General features: G+C 45.4%; 1 protein-coding gene across 6 annotated transcripts in view; it reads right to left on the bottom strand.

The window, feature by feature from the left end:
* The window catches only part of MAF (MAF bZIP transcription factor), a 191,704-nt gene that overhangs the window by 166,092 nt on the left and 4,277 nt on the right, over window positions 1-21,335 (bottom strand). For 3 of the 6 annotated variants that reach the window (XM_080410758.1, XM_080410755.1, XM_080410756.1), the window contains exon 2: window positions 13,261-13,336. In XM_080410758.1, coding sequence (XP_080266884.1) covers window positions 13,303-13,336 — 34 coding nt within the window. In that variant the 3' untranslated portion in view covers window positions 13,261-13,302. Of the gene's footprint in view, window positions 1-140; window positions 13,337-21,335 lie in introns of all 6 variants that reach the window. The other 3 variants (XR_013931871.1, XR_013931872.1, XM_080410757.1) reach the window with 2 other exon arrangements.

The raw sequence follows: 21,335 nt of genomic DNA, 5'->3' as shown, positions 1-21,335 counted from the left end.
CCAGAGTTTGGCTGCAACAGGCTTTAGTTGAAGTCTGGACTGAGTCATGTTCTGTTTCCAGTCTTTCTTTACACAACAAAATACATACAACTATGCAAGAAACTTCACCTGCACAGTTTTGGAAGCAATTTTCAACTTACAACTTACAGTTGTTCCTCAGCTTGGGAGTCAGACAAGTTTTCTACCAACTAAATTGGCCATGCTCTCTGCCTCCGTCCCAAATTCTGTGCAAAAGACCTGGAGGAAGACAAAGCAACGATGGACCAAGAGGTACAAAGATACCTGAGGGCTCTCTGCTGCCGCCACAGCCGCTGGTGCTGCTCTGAGCCACGGTGATGGGCAAGAGCCTTGAGAGAGGGAAAGAGATCAGCACAGCTGGGAGAAGAGAACCCAAGACATGGGAACTCCCCTGGCACCAGCACAGCCTGCTATGGCCCTGCGCTGAGACCTTCTCACTGATGGCCGAACCAGACATGCACGTGCTTGGGCACGAGATCTCTTCTCACATCACACCCTCCAACAGTTGGGTGTTTTCACAAGAATAACCTTTGCTGCATCATTCTGGCAGAACATACATGAACGAAGGTGCAATGCCCTTTCGAGCACATTCATGGAGAGAGGGAAGGAAAAAGAAAGAAACAACCGATCTCTCTCTCTGGCCCAAAGTGACCAAGACGAATGGAGCCTGGGCATCGGGTTGTGTCCACACGGCCAAGATCCATCCCAAACCCAGCGCTTGCTCAGGCACTGGTTCAGCACAGCAACGGCACTAACGCCGGAGTACCAATTTCCCCACGATTCAGAAAAAAAATGTCTCTAATTAGTCACAAGCACTTCTTCCTGCAGCTCCCTGGAAGTCTCTCATCCAGGCATAGACAAGCCCTCAGAAAACTCTGATAGCCTGAGAAAAGCTGAGCCCGAGGTGTTAATGGCTGTGAATATAATGCAGCTAATTTAATTGGGTTGTCCATCCTTGATATTTGAAAAGTCCCTTTTAAATGTTACAACTTTTTTTTAAACAACTGAGTTATTATTTTCTCCTGAACTCCATTTCCATTTTAATGCTGATGTTCAGTTTCTTTTGCAAATTGGGTGAAGGTAAAACTCTCCCAATAATATACCATCCTTTTGAACAACTTATTTCCTTTTGGTGCAGTTTCAAACAGATAGAGCTGTAATGGCCAAAATAAATTTTATCCCAGAAATGGAGAAAGCGAAAAGTTAAGCTTAACTTATAAACCTTTTTAAAGAGAGACAAAATCATGCCAGCCTTATCACCGTGACAGTCACAGTTGTTTAGATTTATTATGCAATGGTAATCAGGCTATACAATAAATTCGCTATAGTAATGCATTAATCACTTTGCAAAGAAAAATGAACTACTGAATGGAAGACAATACATTTTCCTCTCTCTTCTTCCCCGTGGTAAGAACTGGTCCCTAACTCTGTTCTTTGGTGAAGGAAGCATATATTTTCACTTCTGCTGCTACATCTCTGATTTGAGCCAATGGCTCAGCAAGGTCACTCTCATTTTACTTCCTACAGAACCGAGTGCCACAACAATTACTCAACGAGATCTCCCCTTAGAGCTAGAAAAAACGTGGGCTAAAATGTCTGCTTGACTTGTCAGCTGCTTTTCCCAATTCTGCATACACTTTCATCGCGCACAGAAATGTTATACTTTTGGATGAGACAACTCTTTAATTTGATTGAGAGGGATGGATCACTGAGGGGATATAGAAGTCCAAAAAGGTTCTGTAAGGAAGGGGATGCTATACAGTGCAAAGCAGAGGTGGCATCTCCGATGAAGCAAGAAAGATAGCATCACAGACATCTGTACCACAAAGGGACATTTCTACCTTCCCCTTGCAGAGGTGTATTATGAGCGTGAATACCCCAACCATCATTCTCCTTCAGGGATAAACTTCATCCATTATTAGTAAAATCTGTCACATCTCACCTCCAGAATTGGTACCTGGTCTATAGAGTGAGGTGGCTGTGTGTGCCACTGTGTCCCCGCTAGCACCTTTCAAGACAGGCTTTGGTTAAGACTTCAAGCAGGAAACCAAAATCCTGCAAAACTCAAGACCACCTCTAGGAGATGCTCCCTGGTACTCTGCACGTCCAAGGAGAGAAGTCCCTGGAGAATATTTTCTTGCAAGTAAAAACTTTTGTTTTGCTCCAGGACATTTCCCCACCAGTCTCTCAGGCAAGACACTGGAAGATAATGAGTAAAGTAGAATTAGCAGGTTCTGTTCCCCCTCATTTTTTCCAGGGAGCAATGCAAGTCTCCATTGAAAGGGCACTAATGTCTTTTCCAACTTCTAAAAAAGCACCTCAGAGCCAACACCAAAGCCCAGGTCTGTGCAGATGGCTGAAAAGTCCTCCTTGGTCTACCTTCATCTGTGGCATTTTGGGGAAACATTCCTTCTGTCACAAAGGAAAGCTGGATCTACCAAACCTACACTGAAGCTGGAAGCTTTTGAAGCACTGGAGCCAACTGGATAGAGCAGCAGCAGAGGGAAAGGCAGCATGCAGGTGGCTGGAACTGCCCGGCTGCTACTGAAATTAATGAAACTTGTGTGGCAAAATCTGCATGTAGCACCTTGAAAGTACACCTTAAGGTGTTACCTGCAGCCACAGAAGTTGCATCCTATCTCTGGTTATTACTTTTATATAAAATTATACTGTGTTAAAACATGTTTCCTAAAGCCTGTCAATAACTCTGGCTGCAGGTTGCACCACAGTTGTTCCTGCAACCAGGGTAAATTTGTGAGGAGGCTGTAGTCAACACTGCCAAGTGAAGAAATGCTCCCTACCCTCCATCCCACAGAAGAAAAATTATCAGACTAAGAATTAAATTATTCCACTTTCAGACATTGTAAAGCCTCCGAGCAGCATCCTCACAGTCCTTTTCAACACAGGTAAATTGAATTCCAGCAAGCTGACTGTGTGGGACTCTTCAGACAAGATATTAAATAACAAAGTCATGACCAGAACCTATGAAGAAAGACTAAAGAACGTGGAGCTGTTTAGTCTAGAGAAAAGAAAGCTGCAGCAAGCCCTAACAGCAGCTTCAAACACGCCAAGGGTCAGTGCGAAGGGGAAGGAATGGACCATCCTTGGTGCCTGCGGTGACCGGGACATCAGGGACCTGTGCCGCGGGCTAGGCAAGGAGAAACGCTTTTGAGAAGGGGCGGTGGTGAAGGTCTGCTGGGGATGCTCCAGGGGGCTGTCATGCTCTCCGTGGGGGGCTTTAACAACAGGCTATGCAAATATCTGTCAGGGGTAATGTAAGTCTGTCTGACCCTGCCTCCTGGCACAGGGATGGATTACATCGCCTCCTGAGATTTCTTATAACCCTATTTCATTTATGACTTTACATGGCTGAGCCCCCAAGGGTAATTTTCCCCACTGCCCCAGCTTTTCCCTTATCTATTCAGTGCTGGCCCATCCGTTCTTCCCACCACCCAATTACTTGATGTGGGATGTGCTCACATAAATGAAACGGCTGGTGTCTGCAGGGCAGCTGGGCTGTGCCATGGGCTTGTACCACGCAGATCCGCCACCTAATCCTTATGGAAATAAGTAAACGAATGGGAGTGTGGTTGGTGTAAGAATGTAAGAATTTGGGCCAAAGTGTGAGGATTGCTTTGAGATGAATCGTGCTAAAAATATGTAAATAATTCCAAAATTTCGGGTGGATTTGCCTGGCATCTTCAAGACTACATGGCTTTCTGCTGTTTGAGGGGAAGTCTGAGCAGGGCACGCTGCTTGGCTCCCCCGCACCCAGCCAGGGCTTTCTTGGTGGGGACGGGGTGGGCATGGGGCTGGGCAGCAGAGTAACTAGCCCGCACCCAGGTCCTTTCACTGCTCACCCCCTGAACTGTGTAGACATGTAAGGAAGAGATGCTGGCTGCATCCCTGTGACTGTTTGGGAAGACGGGGGACTGCCTCACAGAAGCTGCAGGGAAGGATCCTGTTGGGAGCAAAAAAACCTGTCCCCCTGCCACCAGCATCGCAGGAGGGATTGACCTGGGGCAGCTCTGAACACTAGCACTACTGAAGGAAAAGCCTTGCAAAAGCCAGTTCCTAAACCCACTCAAGCCTGCAAAGCCCCCCAAAACCAAGGATGTGGGACACTGAGCTGGGATGTGCTGCCAAGGAGGAGTGAGCCTCCAGATGTGTGACACAATGCACCCTTGGACACACAGAGTTTGCTGGGAGGAGAAGCAGACGCTTTTTGGGATTAGTTCTCACTCACTTGTATTAAATTCAATTTTAAAATGCATAAGGGTTCAGCAAATGCCAAAAAACCCCCACCAAACTTAAAAAAACAAGAAAGGTAAAAATAAGTGGGGAAAAAAGTGAACCAATGCCTCTTCCACTTTAGCTTCCTCAGTTTAATTTCTTGCAAACTTTTTTCTGCCATGTGTGCCGTGGCAACCCATAATCTAAACTTTTTTGGTGGGTTCTCTCGCTGAACTAGAGCATTTATTTCACAAATTATATTAGCTTTCTTGATTGCAAACTGGGAAAACTAAAAGTATATAATAAATTGTAAGACATGCTTGAAGAATGGATGATATGTCAATAAATAATCCTTGCGCTTAATCTAAAAACCATGAGGTAGCTGGAGTGACGACTGATCTAGCACTACCCAGTTTACCTGTAATAACACATTACTTAAACATTACATTAAATAGAATCTGGACTAAAACCTTCATTTGGAAATAACAGCAAAACTTGAGGGTGTTTTTCCTTTTCTTTTTTTTTTTTTTAAAGATTTAATTAAAAACACAAGATGAAATGAATATTTTAGGCAACCAGCAACAAAATGGGAAAATACCATGTGTTTGGAGTTTTAGTGCCCTCTGAGTGCTGGAATTTATTTGCAGCAAGCAGAAAATAGACAGCAAGCATAAAAATTCAGTAGATTCCCGCTAGTAAAATTATTTATCAAGCTAACAAGGGAGGAACCCTTCTAGTAGCAACAAGCCAGCAAGGAAAAGACGTGCCTTTATATTTTACCTTTGGGTTAGCACACCAGTAAAAATGCCAACTGACAAGCACTTCACATAAACATTTCTTTCTAAATGAGCTGCCTTGTTAGAAAAAAAATCTAAGCAAAGGAGCACTACAGTCAACAGACAGAAAAACCCAGGATGAATACTACATTGCTCCATATTACAGGGAAAATATAAATAAAGACATAAAAATAATGTTGATGCATAAATGACTTAAATAAATTAACACTTCATTTTGCATTTAAAGTAACTACTTGAGCTGTAAATCCATCTTAGCTTCAATTCTACCAACAAAGAATACATGCCAGTTATCTATTATTTAGGTCTTTCTTACCTCCGGAATTAAACATATACACAAACACTCCAAAAAAAAAAAAATCTATATCTGTGTGTATATATGCATTCACCCTGCTGTTGTTAGCTGTGCTACTCAAGCCCCATTGCAATATTTATCGTATATTTCTTTTACAACTGAAACCCTGAAGTCGGTTTTACAGTTTAGTTTAACGATACCAAACTTTGATTATAAATTATACGTGGCTTTATTGCAGCCTGAAGAGGCAAAAAATTCGGAGACACTTGATTGCCTGATCCCAATTAAATTTTAAAGAAATAGTAAAGCGACACACATTGGCTGAATAGCTGAGCTCTAAGGAGCACTGCAAATTACTCCTGTCGGCTGTGCAGCGGGGCTATACCCTCCGAGGACTTCTTTGCTAGAATGAACATTTGACAATTGTCAGCAAGCTTTAAAATAAACCCAAACTAAACAAAAGAAAACAAAACAAAACAAAAAATCCCAAGGATCTTTCTCAAGCATTATTATTTTCATTGCAGAAAAAAATAGCTCGTGGGAGGGTAGGGGGCAAAGTCAGACTCAACATTTCAGCTGATTCTGTAACTCAGGAAGTAAAACCTTCCACAGCTGTTGACAAAGAGGGGAAAAAAAGGCAAGTTTTGCACTAAACTGTGTGGTCAGAGGGATGCACAGGTTGGAGCAGCATTTCTGACTGACATCAGATGAATTTGTGGCCACAACTGTAAGGCAGACTGTATTACTCACTCAGAACTCCAAAGGCAGGCAAGGAAGATAGGGAAAGGTAAGGAAAAAACCCCAAACAATTTAAAAAAAAAAAAAAAAAAAAAAGTCTTTTTTGAGCTTTTGCTCCCCTCAAAGACTGGCATTCATCTCGCCTCTGCAGCAGCTCACAATGCAGGGAGAGAATGCAGCATCTCCCACTCCCTGCACCAGCACCCCAGGCTGCTGCCCCAGCCAACCCCGTGCATATCTGGGGCTGGGGGAGAAAGTCTCCAGCTCTGACATTCCCCCCCCCAAGGGCCTGATCCTGCATTCTTCTCACACCCAAAGAGACCTGCAAAAACAATAGGATTTTTGGGCGTGCGGGAAATGCCGAAGTCAGCTGGCATTTGTTAGCTGCTGATGGATTACATTAATATGAATATTTGTCTGTAGGGGACAAACACTTTTGAGAAGTGAGCGCAACATTATGGGCAAAACATCAGCAATAATAACAAAAAAGTGTAGAGAGAAACATCATTGATGTAAACCATGAAATAAATAATATATGTCAACTTTTATGTTTCTTGCCTTTGATCTGGGTACAGCTGACATTAAGTCCAGGAATTGATACCTTTTTAGCTGAGAAGACACAAGATGTCAAGTTATATTTTTTAGCGCAAGGCCAACACATGAAAACAAAGCTAAAGGAGTTGAAGTGAGCATAACAGAAAACACAGATTATCTCTTGTCATGGGAAAGAAAACGATAGGCATTTGCATGGAAGCTGAGTGGTTAATATAATGCTATCTTCGCTTTGCCATTCTCTCCTTATTAGAACATAATTTGGGTCCAAGCGATATGGAAAGAGATTGTTACTGAGCACAGCGAGGGAGTGCTGCGGGTAAAGCCAATGCAAAATGAGGTCTACAAGATGTACGTACGTATGTATGCCTCGCTCCCTGCCTGCCTCTCATTTTAACTTGTGTTGTAAAGCTGTGTGAAAGTGGTAGCTGTTTGGAAGCGCACATAAAAGCATCCATTAAAAGGCATTACATTAAAACCCCATCGGTTCCTGCCCAAGTGATACAGGGGCAAGCTAGAACATCGCCACAGAGCCCAGGGAAGCTGCTCCTGCCTTGGATGGGACCGAGCAAACCCAGCTTTTGTCTTACCTTTTCACTTGCTTTCTACTAGCGCCAGCCCTCTGACACAGCTCTAAGCCACTCCATCACCACCCCACGCTCCCCAGCATTTACACCAGGTAACCAGCAGCAGAATTTAGCCCTCGGTGTCTATGCTGGAGCTGAAACTAGGTAAGTGGGTTGCTCCCATCCACACTTACAGCTGTTCCTGGCTAAAGCCACAGCCAGAAAATCGCAGGCACGGTAGAGAAATGCCCCACAATTTCCCTCCCCCCACCCCCCCCTTCAAGAGGTGCACCTCTCCCCAGGGAGGCAGCCCTTCCTTTGGGAGACTGTGGATGGGCTGTGGTGCACCCCTCGCCTTTACAGCCTGGCCTCATTAATCACTTACACGCCTTCACACCCTCTTTCCTTAATTTAGCCTGGGCCTTAATCTTGGCAATTTTGGCGGGCTGGGCTGCAGGCAGAAGGGCTGGGGAGCCCGGCTCGGGGACGTCAATAACCCAGCACAATGCCTCTGCGCAACACGAAGCCAGCTACTTAATTACCTATCACTGCTAACAAAAGCCCTCTTTATTTTGATTAACTTTGAGGGAGCAAGGTTCCCCACCATCAGAGTATGTTTAAATAATTACACAGTGCAGACTAACACGCCTGGAAACACAAAAAGAGGGGGAGAGAAGAAAGGGAAGACATAAGCTCAGCTTTACTTCCCAATTTAAACTAGGAATGACCTCGGGGTCAATTTTTCAGAGTATCTCAGATCAATTCAATTCTCACCTCCGCTGCCTACCTGCTAGCAAATGAACTTACTGTGCCTTCCAATAGACAGAAATGACTAAAAGGAAATCGCATTTAGCTGCATCTGAATAACCATGGTTATTAGATGATGCATGCAGAGGAAAAATTACCATTTCCCTTCTCCTTCTCCTCCTTGTGATTGTCATTCTCACCTCACTGGTGATTAAGATGTAGGATGCTCTCTCAGATTGTTAATTAGGTGTTAATATCTGCAAGGGGCCACAGCAAGCTCCTACACCTGAGGTCATTTCTCAGAAGTCAGGCTGTCTCCGGTGACAATACCTGTAATTCCCATAGCTAGTTTGATTCCCACTCAACAGCTGGAGCTAGTGTTTCTTTCATGTCTGGTTTCATTTCCTATCTGAAATTATATGAGTGCTAATATCTTTATTATCTTTTCCGTAGAAGTGCAATGCTGGAGCATGGCACAGCGTGCTGTTCAATAGACTTGCCTTTTTTTTTTTTTTTTCCCCCCTTTCCCACAGCATTTTCAAAACATTTCAAGCAAATATCTTTACGGTTAGCAAATTTACAGCTGAGGACTCCATTACAGATCGGGAGGGGCAGAAGGTAGGAGGGGAAACAATAATAATTTGGGGATGGAAGAAAAGAAAAGCTGCACAACTGCTGAATGATAATGGCTCGAACCTTGGGAAATAAAGGTAATGGCAGGAAGGGGAGGAATTACGAGGACAGTGTGACCTCTACATGTCTTGCAGGTGCACAAGAGTTATTCCAGATATGTGTGTGTTCATATAGGTATTAAGGATACATTAAGAGAGAGAGGGGGCACATAAACGAGCTGTGATTTTGCTTACTTTTTGACTCGTTCAAAATCAGGGTAAAGCTAAACTATGTGTAATTCAGAAAATTACCAGCTCCTAAAGCACCTGATCTTTGTACTGGTGGCCTGGCGCACTTGGGAGACTAAATTCTTATCCCGGCAGAAATGGTGCATGGAACTTGGGCAATACCAATGATTTCTCATCCTAGGGTACGAAACAAGGTAAATGACAAGTACTTCAATACACCACCTTTCATTAAAGGGCTTCAAGGAACATTACAGCTTTTTTTAAACTCCCACAAAAGCCTAGAAGGTAAGAATTAATTACCTAGGTTTATAACTGTGTAAACTGAGATATAAAGAGATCAACGGTAACAGACCTTTAGAAGAAACCTCAGATAACAAGTTTAAAGTGCTTCAGTATTTTGCTGAATCTAGAATCAAATAACTGGGTCAAAGTCTCACAAGTGAGTCAGACTGTAACTCCCAACTCCCGGTTTCTTCACTCTCTAAACATCGGGACTATATGTGGAAGCCTGAGAAGTAATTTTATATGTGGGATGTTAAATCAGTACTTTTCCTGTCTCATCAATCTCCTGTATTTTGGTACAGTGTGAATCATTTGGTAAGTGGCACAAATTAGAAAACCCAGAAGAGATGTTAAAAATATTTCTTTTTTTTTTTTTTTTTAGCACTTAACTTGTAATCCTCTATTAGAACTAAACAACAGCAAAAAGCCATATCACTGGAAAATATTTTAAAGCTTATTCTAAACACATGGAAAACCATTAAATTGACTTTGCTGGGAATTTTGGGGGGAGTTAAAGCTGTCACGTATGGCATATACTTTCTCATTGCTCGTAAAGACCCAAGATGTTTTCATACTTCAGATTTATAGGAATGAGCTAGAAAGGAGTTTGAGACATAGTGAAGCTGTGCTTTTTTTAAATACTTGAGAACATTTTTTTACCTATGTAAAATGACCTGTCAATTGTACGAAATATGTTTGGTGAGAGTAAAGGAAGGGAGAGAGGTTACTATCAATTTTTTTAATCAAGAATAACATATTGTATCCCATTTGAAATAAAAGATTCTCATTTAGACTTAATATAGCACATCTGCTTGAAAAATACATACAAGGCTCCCATTGACTGCAGTGGGAAACCTGCCAATAATATTTCACGGAAGTTATCTTGATATCAGCTTTGCAAAATAAAGACATTTTGCAGGGAGTGCTCATGCAACAAGGGAAAGTTAAAAGTAAGTCACTCACATGCAAAGAAATTTGGTTGTTCTTAGCTTTAATTCTCCATTCTATCAGATGTACGGTCTAGGAATAAAACTCAAGTGATAAGGTCTAGTTTACAGTGAAGTCAGGCAGCTCGACATGGCAGGCCATTGCCATGAAAAGAAAAATGATGTCACGACCAACAGTCTGACTTGATTGCACATCAAAAATACACACCAACAGTACGAGGATGCAAAAGGTCTTGCACAAAACACAAATCTCTTTTAAAAATGCATGTGTGAATGCAGGAATAGCAGTGAAAAGTAAGTAAATGTATAGTTTAAGAGTGCCATGATTTCCCCTGTGTGAAAGGTCTTAGAGGTAAACTGGAAAAGGAACAGAAAATAGATTTCTGTTCTTTACTGCTCCTTATTCTCCCCTTAGTTTTAGGGCTCATCCATATGGGGAAATAAGGTAGTAAACTATATTCCCGAGTAGGAACATCCATCCAGGGAATTCACAGCACAACTACCGCGGTATGTGTTCGGATCTCGCTTTTTATTACTATGACCTCCCCTGCAGGCATTCCCATTGTGGTGGCAGTGTGGGCCCCAGGAATTCAACCGGGATTCTACCAAAGCCTGCAGCGGGGCCAGGAGCCCACCCGGGACCTTTCCCCTCACCTGAGATGCAGGTCGGCTGCACTTAGACCCCAGGGTCCACCCTTGCCACATGCTGCCCTTGGGGCTCTGCCAGAGTCCTTCACGGCCTCTTTGGCGACTGAAACATTGTTACACGCAGGGCTAAAACCCACCAGATCTTTTTCTCACACTTCATTTTTAAGAGAAAGCCTGGCTACATTTTCGTATGTCAGAAGCAAATTCTACTTTCCAACATCATCATGCTGGTCAGGAAATAATTAGAGGGATATTTTGTTTCTGTTGGTTCCGGGATGCTGGAGGATGGAAGAGCTCTTCTCCACCAAACAAAATACATCGCAGCAGGGTGACGTGTGCCTGGGGCTATGCACCTATTGTGAGGGACACTCACTGGAGCTGCTAGGAGGTGGAATAGCCCGAGACATGGCCCTCGGTAAATAACAGCTGCCTTGTAAAACACCACGATGTACCCTTGGTGGTATTTTATGGGACAGCAACCAATATTGTTACTGGTGTAAGAGCTCATATCATAAACAGAAATCTAGTCCTGCAGCGCTTACTCTGAACAGCCTCAGCAATCCCCCCCCCAGGCTCCAGGGCTTGGAGAGACACTACCTGCTGACCCCCCAAACCCCGCTGCTGTCTGACCCCGGAGGGACACAATGGTGAGAACCTCTTAACCAGCAACCACCAAATATTCCAGTCACACTCATAAAATGAATTGACTTGAAATGCTAAAAGTATGCCAGAAATAACATAATTCCTTCAAAGGAGTCAAGTTAGTAAGTTAGACCGCAGAGACTACTGTCCACTACTATAAACGTACAGTCTTAAATTCCCCCAACCAAACTACCTCCATGAATATCAAGTAAGTGCACCTCCAGACAGCGTGGAGGATTGGAGTTTTCATATCTCAGCTTATTATTCCTAATATCACAGAGACACTTCCCTGAATTGTCCTTCTCCTTCCCAAATTCCCCATCTGACCAGATGTCTTTCTCTCTCTTGCTTTCACCTGTCAATCATGTTCACAGCTGAAATTTGATTTCTCTCCCAACAGTAACCTTAGATGAAATATTACCATAGGGGTCAGAACTGTCTGAACCTTGCCATAAAAGTTTGTTAACTCTTCCGAGACCCAAGAGCTATTTGCTTAAGAGTAACAGATTTTGCTGCTGGTTTTTCTTCCCTAATATGTGAAAGTGCAACCACAAAATATTGGAAGGATGGCACAAGGAATCGTCCCAGAGAGCGGTGGGCTAAGCAAGTCCTGAGATCACAGGTGTCCACCAGGGAGAAAGCTTTTGCTTTTCTGTTATATGGATAACAAGAATGTATATCACTTATATAAATCTAATAGTCACATATATAAATTACAGAAACCACGAAAGCTTTCCTATGGGATTATTGAAACACTAGGAACAAGGTGATGGAACACGTGCTGCACCTTTGCGATGGAAATATGTACGTAATGTATTTACTTCAGCTGAATCATGCCTTGGCTCTGTTCTTGCAAAAAACATATTGCACTTTAAGCTCTCACAAAAAAACCAACCCACAACCAACCAACCAAGTGGTCTGGTGTCCCTCCCATTTACAGTGGTGAAACACAGAAAAAGAAAAAAAAAATGCATTGCAGGCAAAGCCCTACCCAGGGTGCTCCTCAGGGAAGTGAGAGGAGCATCAGGCTCAAAATGAACCTCTGCTGGGGCTCCTTGGGAGACCTATTCCCACAGCCTATACGCCAACAAAAACTCCTCTCAGTGCTATTTAACGCAGAGTCTAGAGCATCAACTACATCTTCCCCACCCTCACTCCAATTTTAAATAATAAAAAATAATGAAACAAGCTTAATTCCATGAGCTAATAAAATTCAGCTGTTTTCTAATAGCATGTAACTGTTGATCAAAGTGTGGTACTGTACAGCAGCCTGTGTTCTTAACCCAAAGAGGTTTCATAAAAAAATTGATACAGGAATCTGTCATCGCAACCTTGGTGCTCACTTAAGCCACTTAGTATTTTTTATAGTCAAGGCCAATAAAAATCAGATTCCACGGAAAAAATGAAGTGCCTGTTTGAGTCGAGCAGTGGGAGGGACTGAAAGTTTTAATTCCCACATTTTCATTAGCGGCATATTTTTTAATCAATGTTGACCTACTGAATGAACACAAATTTCCAGAGGAAAGCAGTGCTGTGACTTAAACTCTATTGTAATTTATAAGTGCAGAAGTCATCTAACACAGACTCATGATTTTCATCAAGATCTGAGGGAGATCTTCAGAAGACCCATCCTTAATCCCCATAGCTGATGTCTGAGCGCTAACATTTGAAGAAAAAGAAAGAAAACATTTGCATAGGATTATATATGAGTTGTGGGACACGGGAGAGTTGCAAAAGTACAAAGCCCCATCACTGCCAATGGTTCTTGTAGGCACCTGAAAGCCAGCCTCATCCCAAAGCCCAGCAAACTGCACCACAGACTGTCACCGGCTCCCGGGGGTTGGACCAAAAAGCACCGTTTTAGCAGCAGAAAACAAAGCAGTGAAATTACCACCCCTGCTGAACTATGTCAAATGGCTAATGAAAATGAAAACATACCTTTTTTTTTTTTTTTTTTTTGACCTCAGGTAACAGGGATTTTCACATCACCGTTGTAGACGATTCTCTCGGGTACCTAATTTAGTAAATATATTAAAATAAACCATTATTAAAAGGAAGTTTTAACATTGTAAAACATGTCTGCCACTATAGTACAGAACAGGACCTTTTATATTCAAATACTAAATTAAATGTAGAAAGTCTCTTGTACTGTTTATTAACTGTGGATAAGTGATGAAGAAATTAACATAAAGTGAAACATTTCTAGCTCACATATTTAGTCTTTACTTCACATTAATAACAGGAGACTCTTACTCACAAATTCTCTTAAAAACACATATTTTTGCCTTACCAGTGAGCATCAGCTTCTAAGACCTGAAAGCATGTAACTTTCAGTATTTCTTTCTTAATGATTGTTATCAGTGGCACTAATGTAATTGGCAAAATAATAATCAATTTTTGTACACACTCCATTATTTTTCAGATAGTAGTTTAATAGCAAAAGCAGAGCTGTCACTTCTCCCTGCAGTTACTCACACTGTACAAATTCATCCTGTCAACACATATTTAAAATCTAATTTAAAAAAAATTCAACACAGAGTGAATCTTTGTACAATAAGTGAGATAAGTCAGTGAGTCAATCCGCATTTCTTAAATATGGGTATTTTGTTGTGTCCCTTATAGCTAACTTTCTCTCCCCGAGCGTGCACACACAGGCATAGACATATATTTCCTATAAACCGCCTGCAGGAATGCTTCAGCTCCATCCATTTATTGTAACCGTACAGCATAATCAGAGCAAGGATAAACCACAAGTCTGATCGGTTTGAATAAAAAAACACAGGCAAGACAAACCATAGGTGCTTTTTCAGCATTTTGATTCCAGATCAGCTCTGCAGCTTTGAAAAAGCCCGCTGCATGTTTGGTGCCAGCTGAATGATCCCTCTCCCACATCCCACCCAAAGGTGGAACAGGCACGTGGAGATGGGCCCCACATGCTACTGAAAGCAACGTTTCCTCTTTTTCTTTTTTTTTTTTTTTACTTTTCTTTTGGTTTTGGTTTTTTGTTGGGTTTTGTTTTTTTTTTTTCCTTTTGAGAAAGGGGACAGTGCTTCCTTAAATGCAATACTTGGCACATGGCCCAGGATCTCTTAAAGCAAATGACTCCTGTAGACCTTTGGTGTCATTTCCCTCAAGATGACCTCTGCTTTCATGCCAATCGGTGAATCCATCCTGTTATTAATGCACGGGGCCGAGAGGAATGGGTACTCAAGCCTCACACCTGAAGAGCATCCAGAAAGCGATGTGGTCAGCCTGCTTTTAGCAGTCACAGCCCCCACTGCGGCCATCCCTGCTCTAAAACCACAACCATTCACCCACATCACAGGAAACCTGAAACAGGATGGCACCAACCCGCTGTCACCAGCAAGGCGCATTGATTCATTTAGCGGCTTTATTTAACTATCAGTTTATTAATAAGGAAAGAGTCAAAGAAAGTAAGACAGCATGAAGGCAGCCAGAGACACTAAGCAGATTTATTAATTTTAAAAGGCTGATCACTTTCCTTCAATTTATCTGACAGAGTTGGTGCAAGAGAGTTATACTTCAGTAAGTTTTCTACTCTATACTGTGCTATTTTAAAAGGATTTCACAATAAAGGAAGCTGAAAGACTGTGCACAGTCTGGAGACCGTATCTGGTGTGACATGAATATAGTATTTTAACCAGATTCAATCTTACAGTATTCCCTCCTCTACAATGACTTTGCAGGAGGAAACCCTACGGAAAGGAAAATCTGTTCATCCCACACCACAAAACACTGAATCGCATCGCAGGCTCCAGCAGCTCTTCCTACATATTAAAATGCTTTCATCGGGGAATGTTAGAGAGTTACGGGGGAGCGGGGCGGGGGGGGGGGGGGGGGGGGGGGCGGATACTACATCTTGTTTGGTTCGCTTTTGGGCTTATTTTCATGGTCACTAATGTTTCATTGCAACAGCTCTACAGTGCTTGAGCAGGGGCTGTTTGCAGTGGAGAGCACCGCAGCTCTGGAAGCTGATACCAACAAATCAAACGGATTCCATCCCCATCCCCTTTAGCATCACCACAGCCTCCTGTCAAGGCCTCGCCACGAACTTGTGTTTCAAAATCGGAGAAGTTCAGGCTGCAGGAAAGTGAATCTGCCTGCTTTCTTACAGGAAAGGGCTTTCAGCTTAATCACACACATGTTCTGAGATACAGCCACATAGACTTGGGAAACTCAGCCCCAGAAAGTGCCGTAAATCCTGCCCACCCCCCACCTTGCTCCCTGCAGAGATCTCAGGGCCTGATCCAAAATGTCATTTAAAAAGCTCCTTTTGATTGCAGTGGGGTTTAGATTAGTCTCTGTGTGAGCACAGGTGAAAAGAAAAAAGGGAGGAAGAAGGAAGGAAAGGGGGAAAAATTAAGAACAAGAAAAGAGAAAGGAAGAACAAGAAGAGGGGAAAAGATGAGAGAAGAGAGGAGAGAAAAAAAATAAAAGAAAAGAGAAAAGGGGAAAAGGAAAAGGGAAAAAGAAAGAGGAAAAGGGAAAAGAAAGAGGAAAAAAAGGGAAAAAATAAGGACAAGGAAAAGGACCGTGAACAAAACACGAGGGAAGTGCTCGGTGAACATACCTAGGGGCCGGTCCGCCGGCTGAAGCCGCCTGGGGACACGCCGGAGCTAAGCTTGGGATGCGCGGACGGATCCTTTAGTTACGCCCGGAGTCCCCTTTTGTTCCGGGAATTGAGTTCGGACACAAACAAACAAGCAAACAAACAACCCGGGGCTGCTGCCCTCACCCTGCCCCGTCCCGCCCAGTCCCGCCCGCGGCCCTGCGCCCCCCCGCGCCCGGCTGGGCTGGGACCCCGGGGCAGCACCCAGCGGTCTGGCGGCACGGCCAGCGCCCGGCCCGGGGCTGGGGGTCGAGGCCGGGGGCCGGGGCTGGGGGTAGGGGCTGCGGGGCCGGGGCGGGCCTGAGCTCCCCGACGGGGCGGTGCGCGGTGCAGCCCCTCTGCGGGCCCGGCCGCCCCCGCCGCCCCCGCCCCGCCGCCCCGCAGCTGCGGCTCCGGCCGCGGCCGGGCAGGTGCCGGCGGGGAGCTCGTCAGGAGCGGGGGGTGTCCCAGCGCCCCGCAGCCACCCCTCCCCGGGCCGGGCTCGCCTCAGGCTGCTGGAGGCCGCGGTGACAACCCGTGCCGAACTGGCCCCGGCCGAGGCAGGTGCCGGGCTGCAGCGGGGCGGCCAGCGCCTGTGTCCCCGCGGTGCTGGGCTCCCCGCTGCCCCCGCAGCCCCGGGGACAGGCCGCGGTGACACCGACAGGCACCGGGGGTGCCAGGGCTGGGGGGGCACAGGGCGCTGAGCCCCGCACCCCGGCCGGGGGCCCGGCCGTCCGGGCACTGGGCGCGGGGCTGTGGGGTCCACAGACTGACATTTGCGGGCAGCAGGCAGGGACACTCCATTCCCGACCCCCTCGGGAAACTCCAGGACACCGCTCGATTTGTTGTTTGCTGGGTATTTCTTTATATAGATATATTTTTTTTTCCTGCCTGGTGCAGAAGCACCACTTCTAGCAAACTTCTGCTCTGGCTTCAATTCCCTCCATGCAAGCCGTCTTCTAGAGATGCATGAAAAGATTTATAAAAAATAAAATAAAGGCAATCATGTCACAAAGCGCACAGGGCTTCAAACCAAGCAATGCAAAGGGCAGGGCAACCTCCATGCACACCTGGCTGCTGCCTCGCGAGGGGCACATAGGTGTAGAAGCTCGATTTTGGGGGGTTGGGGAGGGGAGTAAGTGGGTACAGCAACAACGATAGAAACCGACCGTTTCAGAGAGCGATAAGATACAGGCAGCTTGCATGGAGGGCGCTGAGCCATTATCACGCTGTGCCAGGTCAGCCTGATACGGTGGCAGATAGCTGGGGCTGGGGCTGCCCGCTGCCCTTACAGCTGCGGCAGCCTCGCCGATCCCTGGCTGCCTGCTCTTCACTTGAAAAGTTAAGTCACATCCTGGGCTATTTTTGCCTCGTGTTGGCTTAGAGCTCACAAATCTGAATGCACTCAGCCCTCAGAGGGTGATAAATGTTGTTCTCGGTCCTCCCCCACAATTTCAGGCAGTCAAGAATTAGATGCGGCAGAGTGTACAGTATTGTAATCTATTGATTTGTATCTGCTGGGCCCGAGAAATTCATTAGAGGAGCCTTAAAAGTGTGAAGTGGCAGAGCGTGGAGCGTTCAGCTCCTTCCCGAAAAGACAAATTCTCTCAACAGCCGCTCGCTCACCTCTGCCACGTCCTGGGGTGTGCTACCTCCTGTTATTCATACCGAGACCTGCACTTCAAACAGCTATCAGAGGCATTTGACTACAGACAGCTCGAGAGTGTGTGTGTGTGTCTGTGTGTCTGTGTGTCTGTGTGTGTGTCTGTGTGTGTACACCAGCAGGATTGTTTTTTGTCCCGGCTGAGCAAACAAAATCTATCCCACTCTCCATAGCTACCCTTGGAATGCCCAAGCCTCATGGCAGCCGCTCACAACACAGCAATTCGGCAAGAGGGAGGGAAGAAAGTTTATTAAAAAAATCCTAATTCCTAACATTGAAGTATGCAGGATTTTTTTTTTTTCCTGCGTGAAATTTTAAATTCAACCATCTGAACAGGTGTCAGAAACAGTGGGTCCATTTAGCTCCTCTGATGATCGGAGTAATAAATATAGAGGATTTCCTTTCAATGCAGCCCATGCTGAAATGACACCAATGTAGTTCTGGCATCTGAGCAGATAATTCTGATATATGCATCATTTCCTCCCTAAATCCAGGAAGCAGCTACACTCTCTATCTGATATTAGTATATTATGTCAAATAGAAATCGGTATTAAAATTATGAATGATTCTAGATCAAGAACTTCCTACACACTACGCGGAGGGAGGGGGAGGAAACAGCTGCGCAAAAGCTTTCAGAAGAGAAAGGAAAAAAAAGAGCTGGGAAAGTTCATTTTTTAAACTAAAAATTTGCTGCCATGTTTCGCGTGTGGGTAATTTTCAAGTGGCATTTTGATTCAGCGCAGGCATTTTTGTTTTAAAAGGGCGAAGACTTTCTAATAAATAGAAGCTCTCACCGCTCCATCTGCAAATGGGCGCTCCTCGCACAACGCCTGCCCAGTGGTGCTGAGAAATTGTTCAAGAAATACAAATACACCAGTATGACCAGGATATTTCCCTTCCTTCTCCCCCCCCCCCCTTTTTTTTTTTTTTTTTTTTTTTTTTTAGGATGCGGGCTGGGATGACATTTCTTGAGCAGGGAAAACGCGGCAACATAAACACAAAAATACTCTTGGACTCTGCTCAGCAGAAGTCCGGAGGTCGGGCAGAGGGTTACGTTTCATTTTAGAGGGGGGGGAATAAAAAAGGCTGAAGGGTAAGGTGGGACGGGGAGAGAGGAGGGGGCTGAGCCACAGCGCACACCATTTCCCAGCCAGCAAAGGGCCAGCTCTCCGTGCACGTATCTCCCAGCGTCAGTCACATGAAAGTTCTTTGTAATGTAGTTAATAAATGGGAAAGCACCGTAGGAACACGGGAGCACTGGGATGTTGTTAGTGATGGGGAGATGAAGACCACGCAGGCCTTTTGACACACGATTGCCCAGCTCGGGGAGCGTTCCCCCTGCTTTAGTCAGAGAGGTACCTGTGGGAGAACAGCGGGATCCTGCTCCCTTTTGAAATCCCCGGGGATTGTACCTCCGAGCTTTATGGGAGCAGGATTGAGGCCAGAGTCAAGCGAGGGGTGATTAATGAATGTAGGTTATTCAGAGCAGAGCGGTTCCAATTAGTCCCCAGCAAGCAGTCCTGCGGCAAAGGTGGGCGCTCCCCTGCAATGATTCATGCAGAGAACCCCAATACTTGCTTTGCTTTTGTGAACATTAAGGCGTGCATCTATTATTTTTCCCCTTCAATTGGGTAGTTGGCATGTTTGGGGCTGAAATTCAAGTGCAGCCTAAGGAAGGCTGCATTTTTTATTTTTTTATTATTATTTGCAAAGCAAGATTGCAATGTGTCGTAACGATGCCAAAGTGGGCAAACCTTTTTTCCCTGTCAGGTTGGGTGTGTAATGGGAATTTTCCCTTTTGCACTCAGTCTATTTCTAGGAAGGATTTCTCTTATCGCTGTTCAAACAGGGTGGTGTGTTTTGGTTTTTTTTTTTTCCCTCTGAGAAAGAAGATACTTCAGGGAGGCAGCAGTGCTCCCCTTGCTCTGTGCTACTTGGTCGATTCACAATACTTTTGGAATCCTATGCCTGCTCTTAACTGTGCCTGCGAGGAAACCCGGAGCAGCAGAGGGGTGCGGGGATGAGGCTGGACCAAAACGGGTCCCACTCCAGGGGGCTTTGGGCTCTGCGCTTCCCCGGGGGCTGCAGTGCCTCTTTGGCGGGGGCTTTGCCGAGGGGAGCTCTGGTCCCTTGCCTTCCTTAGGGCAGGGCTCCTTCAGGAGCGCTCGGCAAGGGCAGCAGCGAAGTGACTCCCTGCAAAAAAACTTGGGCATCAGTAAAGGCTCAGCCAGGGAAGGGGAGGTCGGAGAAGAAATAAAAAGCAGCCCTGTCTTTATGAGAGGAGATAATTCTCTGTTCGGCCAATAGCGACCAGTTTACCCACAGATTACACATTAACCAGAAAATGGAACTCGAATTAACCAGAATCTGGAGCTTGAACCATTACTCAAACCCTGGTGCAACAGCAGGTCAGATGCCAAAGGGCAGGCTGGTGCCCTGGCGCTGGGGAGGGGCGAGGCACAGCACCAGCATCTGGGACCACAGCCACCAATGCCTGCTGTCACCCACGGCGGGGCTGGGTGCCCATCCCCTCTGCAGGGACCTCAGCAGGAGCAGGTTGACCTCCAGCAGCACCCCGTGCCCACTGACGCAGGCTTTTGTGGGCGCAGGTGCTGGGGTGGGGGCTCAGGGCCGCATCCTGACCTCGGCACACAGGGCAGGATGGGGTCCAAGCCACGGGCTGGACCAGCCAGGCAGAGGAATGGCAACAGGTCCTCTCCTTTCAGTGCCACCAGCGCCCAGGAGGGATGACCTTACAGCTGGGAAGAAGTTGTACCGACAGCAGGTGGCAGGGGGGAAATATGAAGGAGAAAAAAAGTGCTGGGTTTATGAGCCTGGGTTTGAAGATAAAGCCCTCACCCTGCAGAGGCTGGAGCATCCTTCAGAGAGGCCTCCGCTTCTCAAATAAACCGGGCAGATAATCCCATTCAGAGAGTGGGAGAGGACTCTGCGAGTGGACACTGGAGGCTCTCGGGGAAGGTGGCTTTAAATGAACTGGGTCGAGGGCTTGAGGAGCCTTTCGAAGTCGAGATGCCCTTTGACATGGAGAACTGCAGTGAAGAGGGGCTCGGAGACCTGAACATTTCTAGCACATTAACCTTTGGGATTGATTGTTTAGAACAAGTAACTCTCAAAAGTTGGAGGAAGTCCTTTGAATTTTATTCCCCCCCCCCCCCCCCCCCCTCAGTTCTCTCTGGGCTTTCTAAGGCCTGTAGCAAAAAAAAAAAAAAAGGGCAAAAAAAAGAAAACCACAGGGCAAATGAAAAAGAAGGTGGGGGGGGAGGGGGGGGAAGCAAGAAAAGAAAAAAAGGAGGCAGTATGGACTCAAATGGCAAGAAATCTTTCGATCTAGCGTTAAGTGGTTCTGTGACAAGCCAAGCCTGATGCGGTGTCATCTCTTACTAGAGACAGGCATGCTTAGCTGGGATCAGATGATAAGAGGATGTGAAGTCTTCCCTTTCACTTCACTCCATCATAAAACAATCAAAATATAGGGCCGTATCATGTCATCAGGTTTTTAAGTAGACCTCCCCTTTGAGATCTCCTAAAACCTGGTGGGATGATCTGAGTCACTGAAACGGAGCTCATTGCAATACTGAGAAGTCAGAAGCAGCACCTGAAAGCTCATGTTTTTCATCTACCTGAAAGATAACCTGATTTCTAGCGGGCAACAATTTTCCATTTTACATGAAGCTATGCTTTTCCTTCTCCCCTCCTGAATATTATTGAGTCCAGCTCTTG

The sequence above is a fragment of the Falco punctatus genome, assembly GCF_963210335.1.
Source record: "Falco punctatus genome assembly, chromosome: 14".
Lineage (NCBI taxonomy): Eukaryota > Metazoa > Chordata > Aves > Falconiformes > Falconidae > Falco > Falco punctatus.
This window is presented reverse-complemented; position numbering and strand designations above follow the sequence as displayed.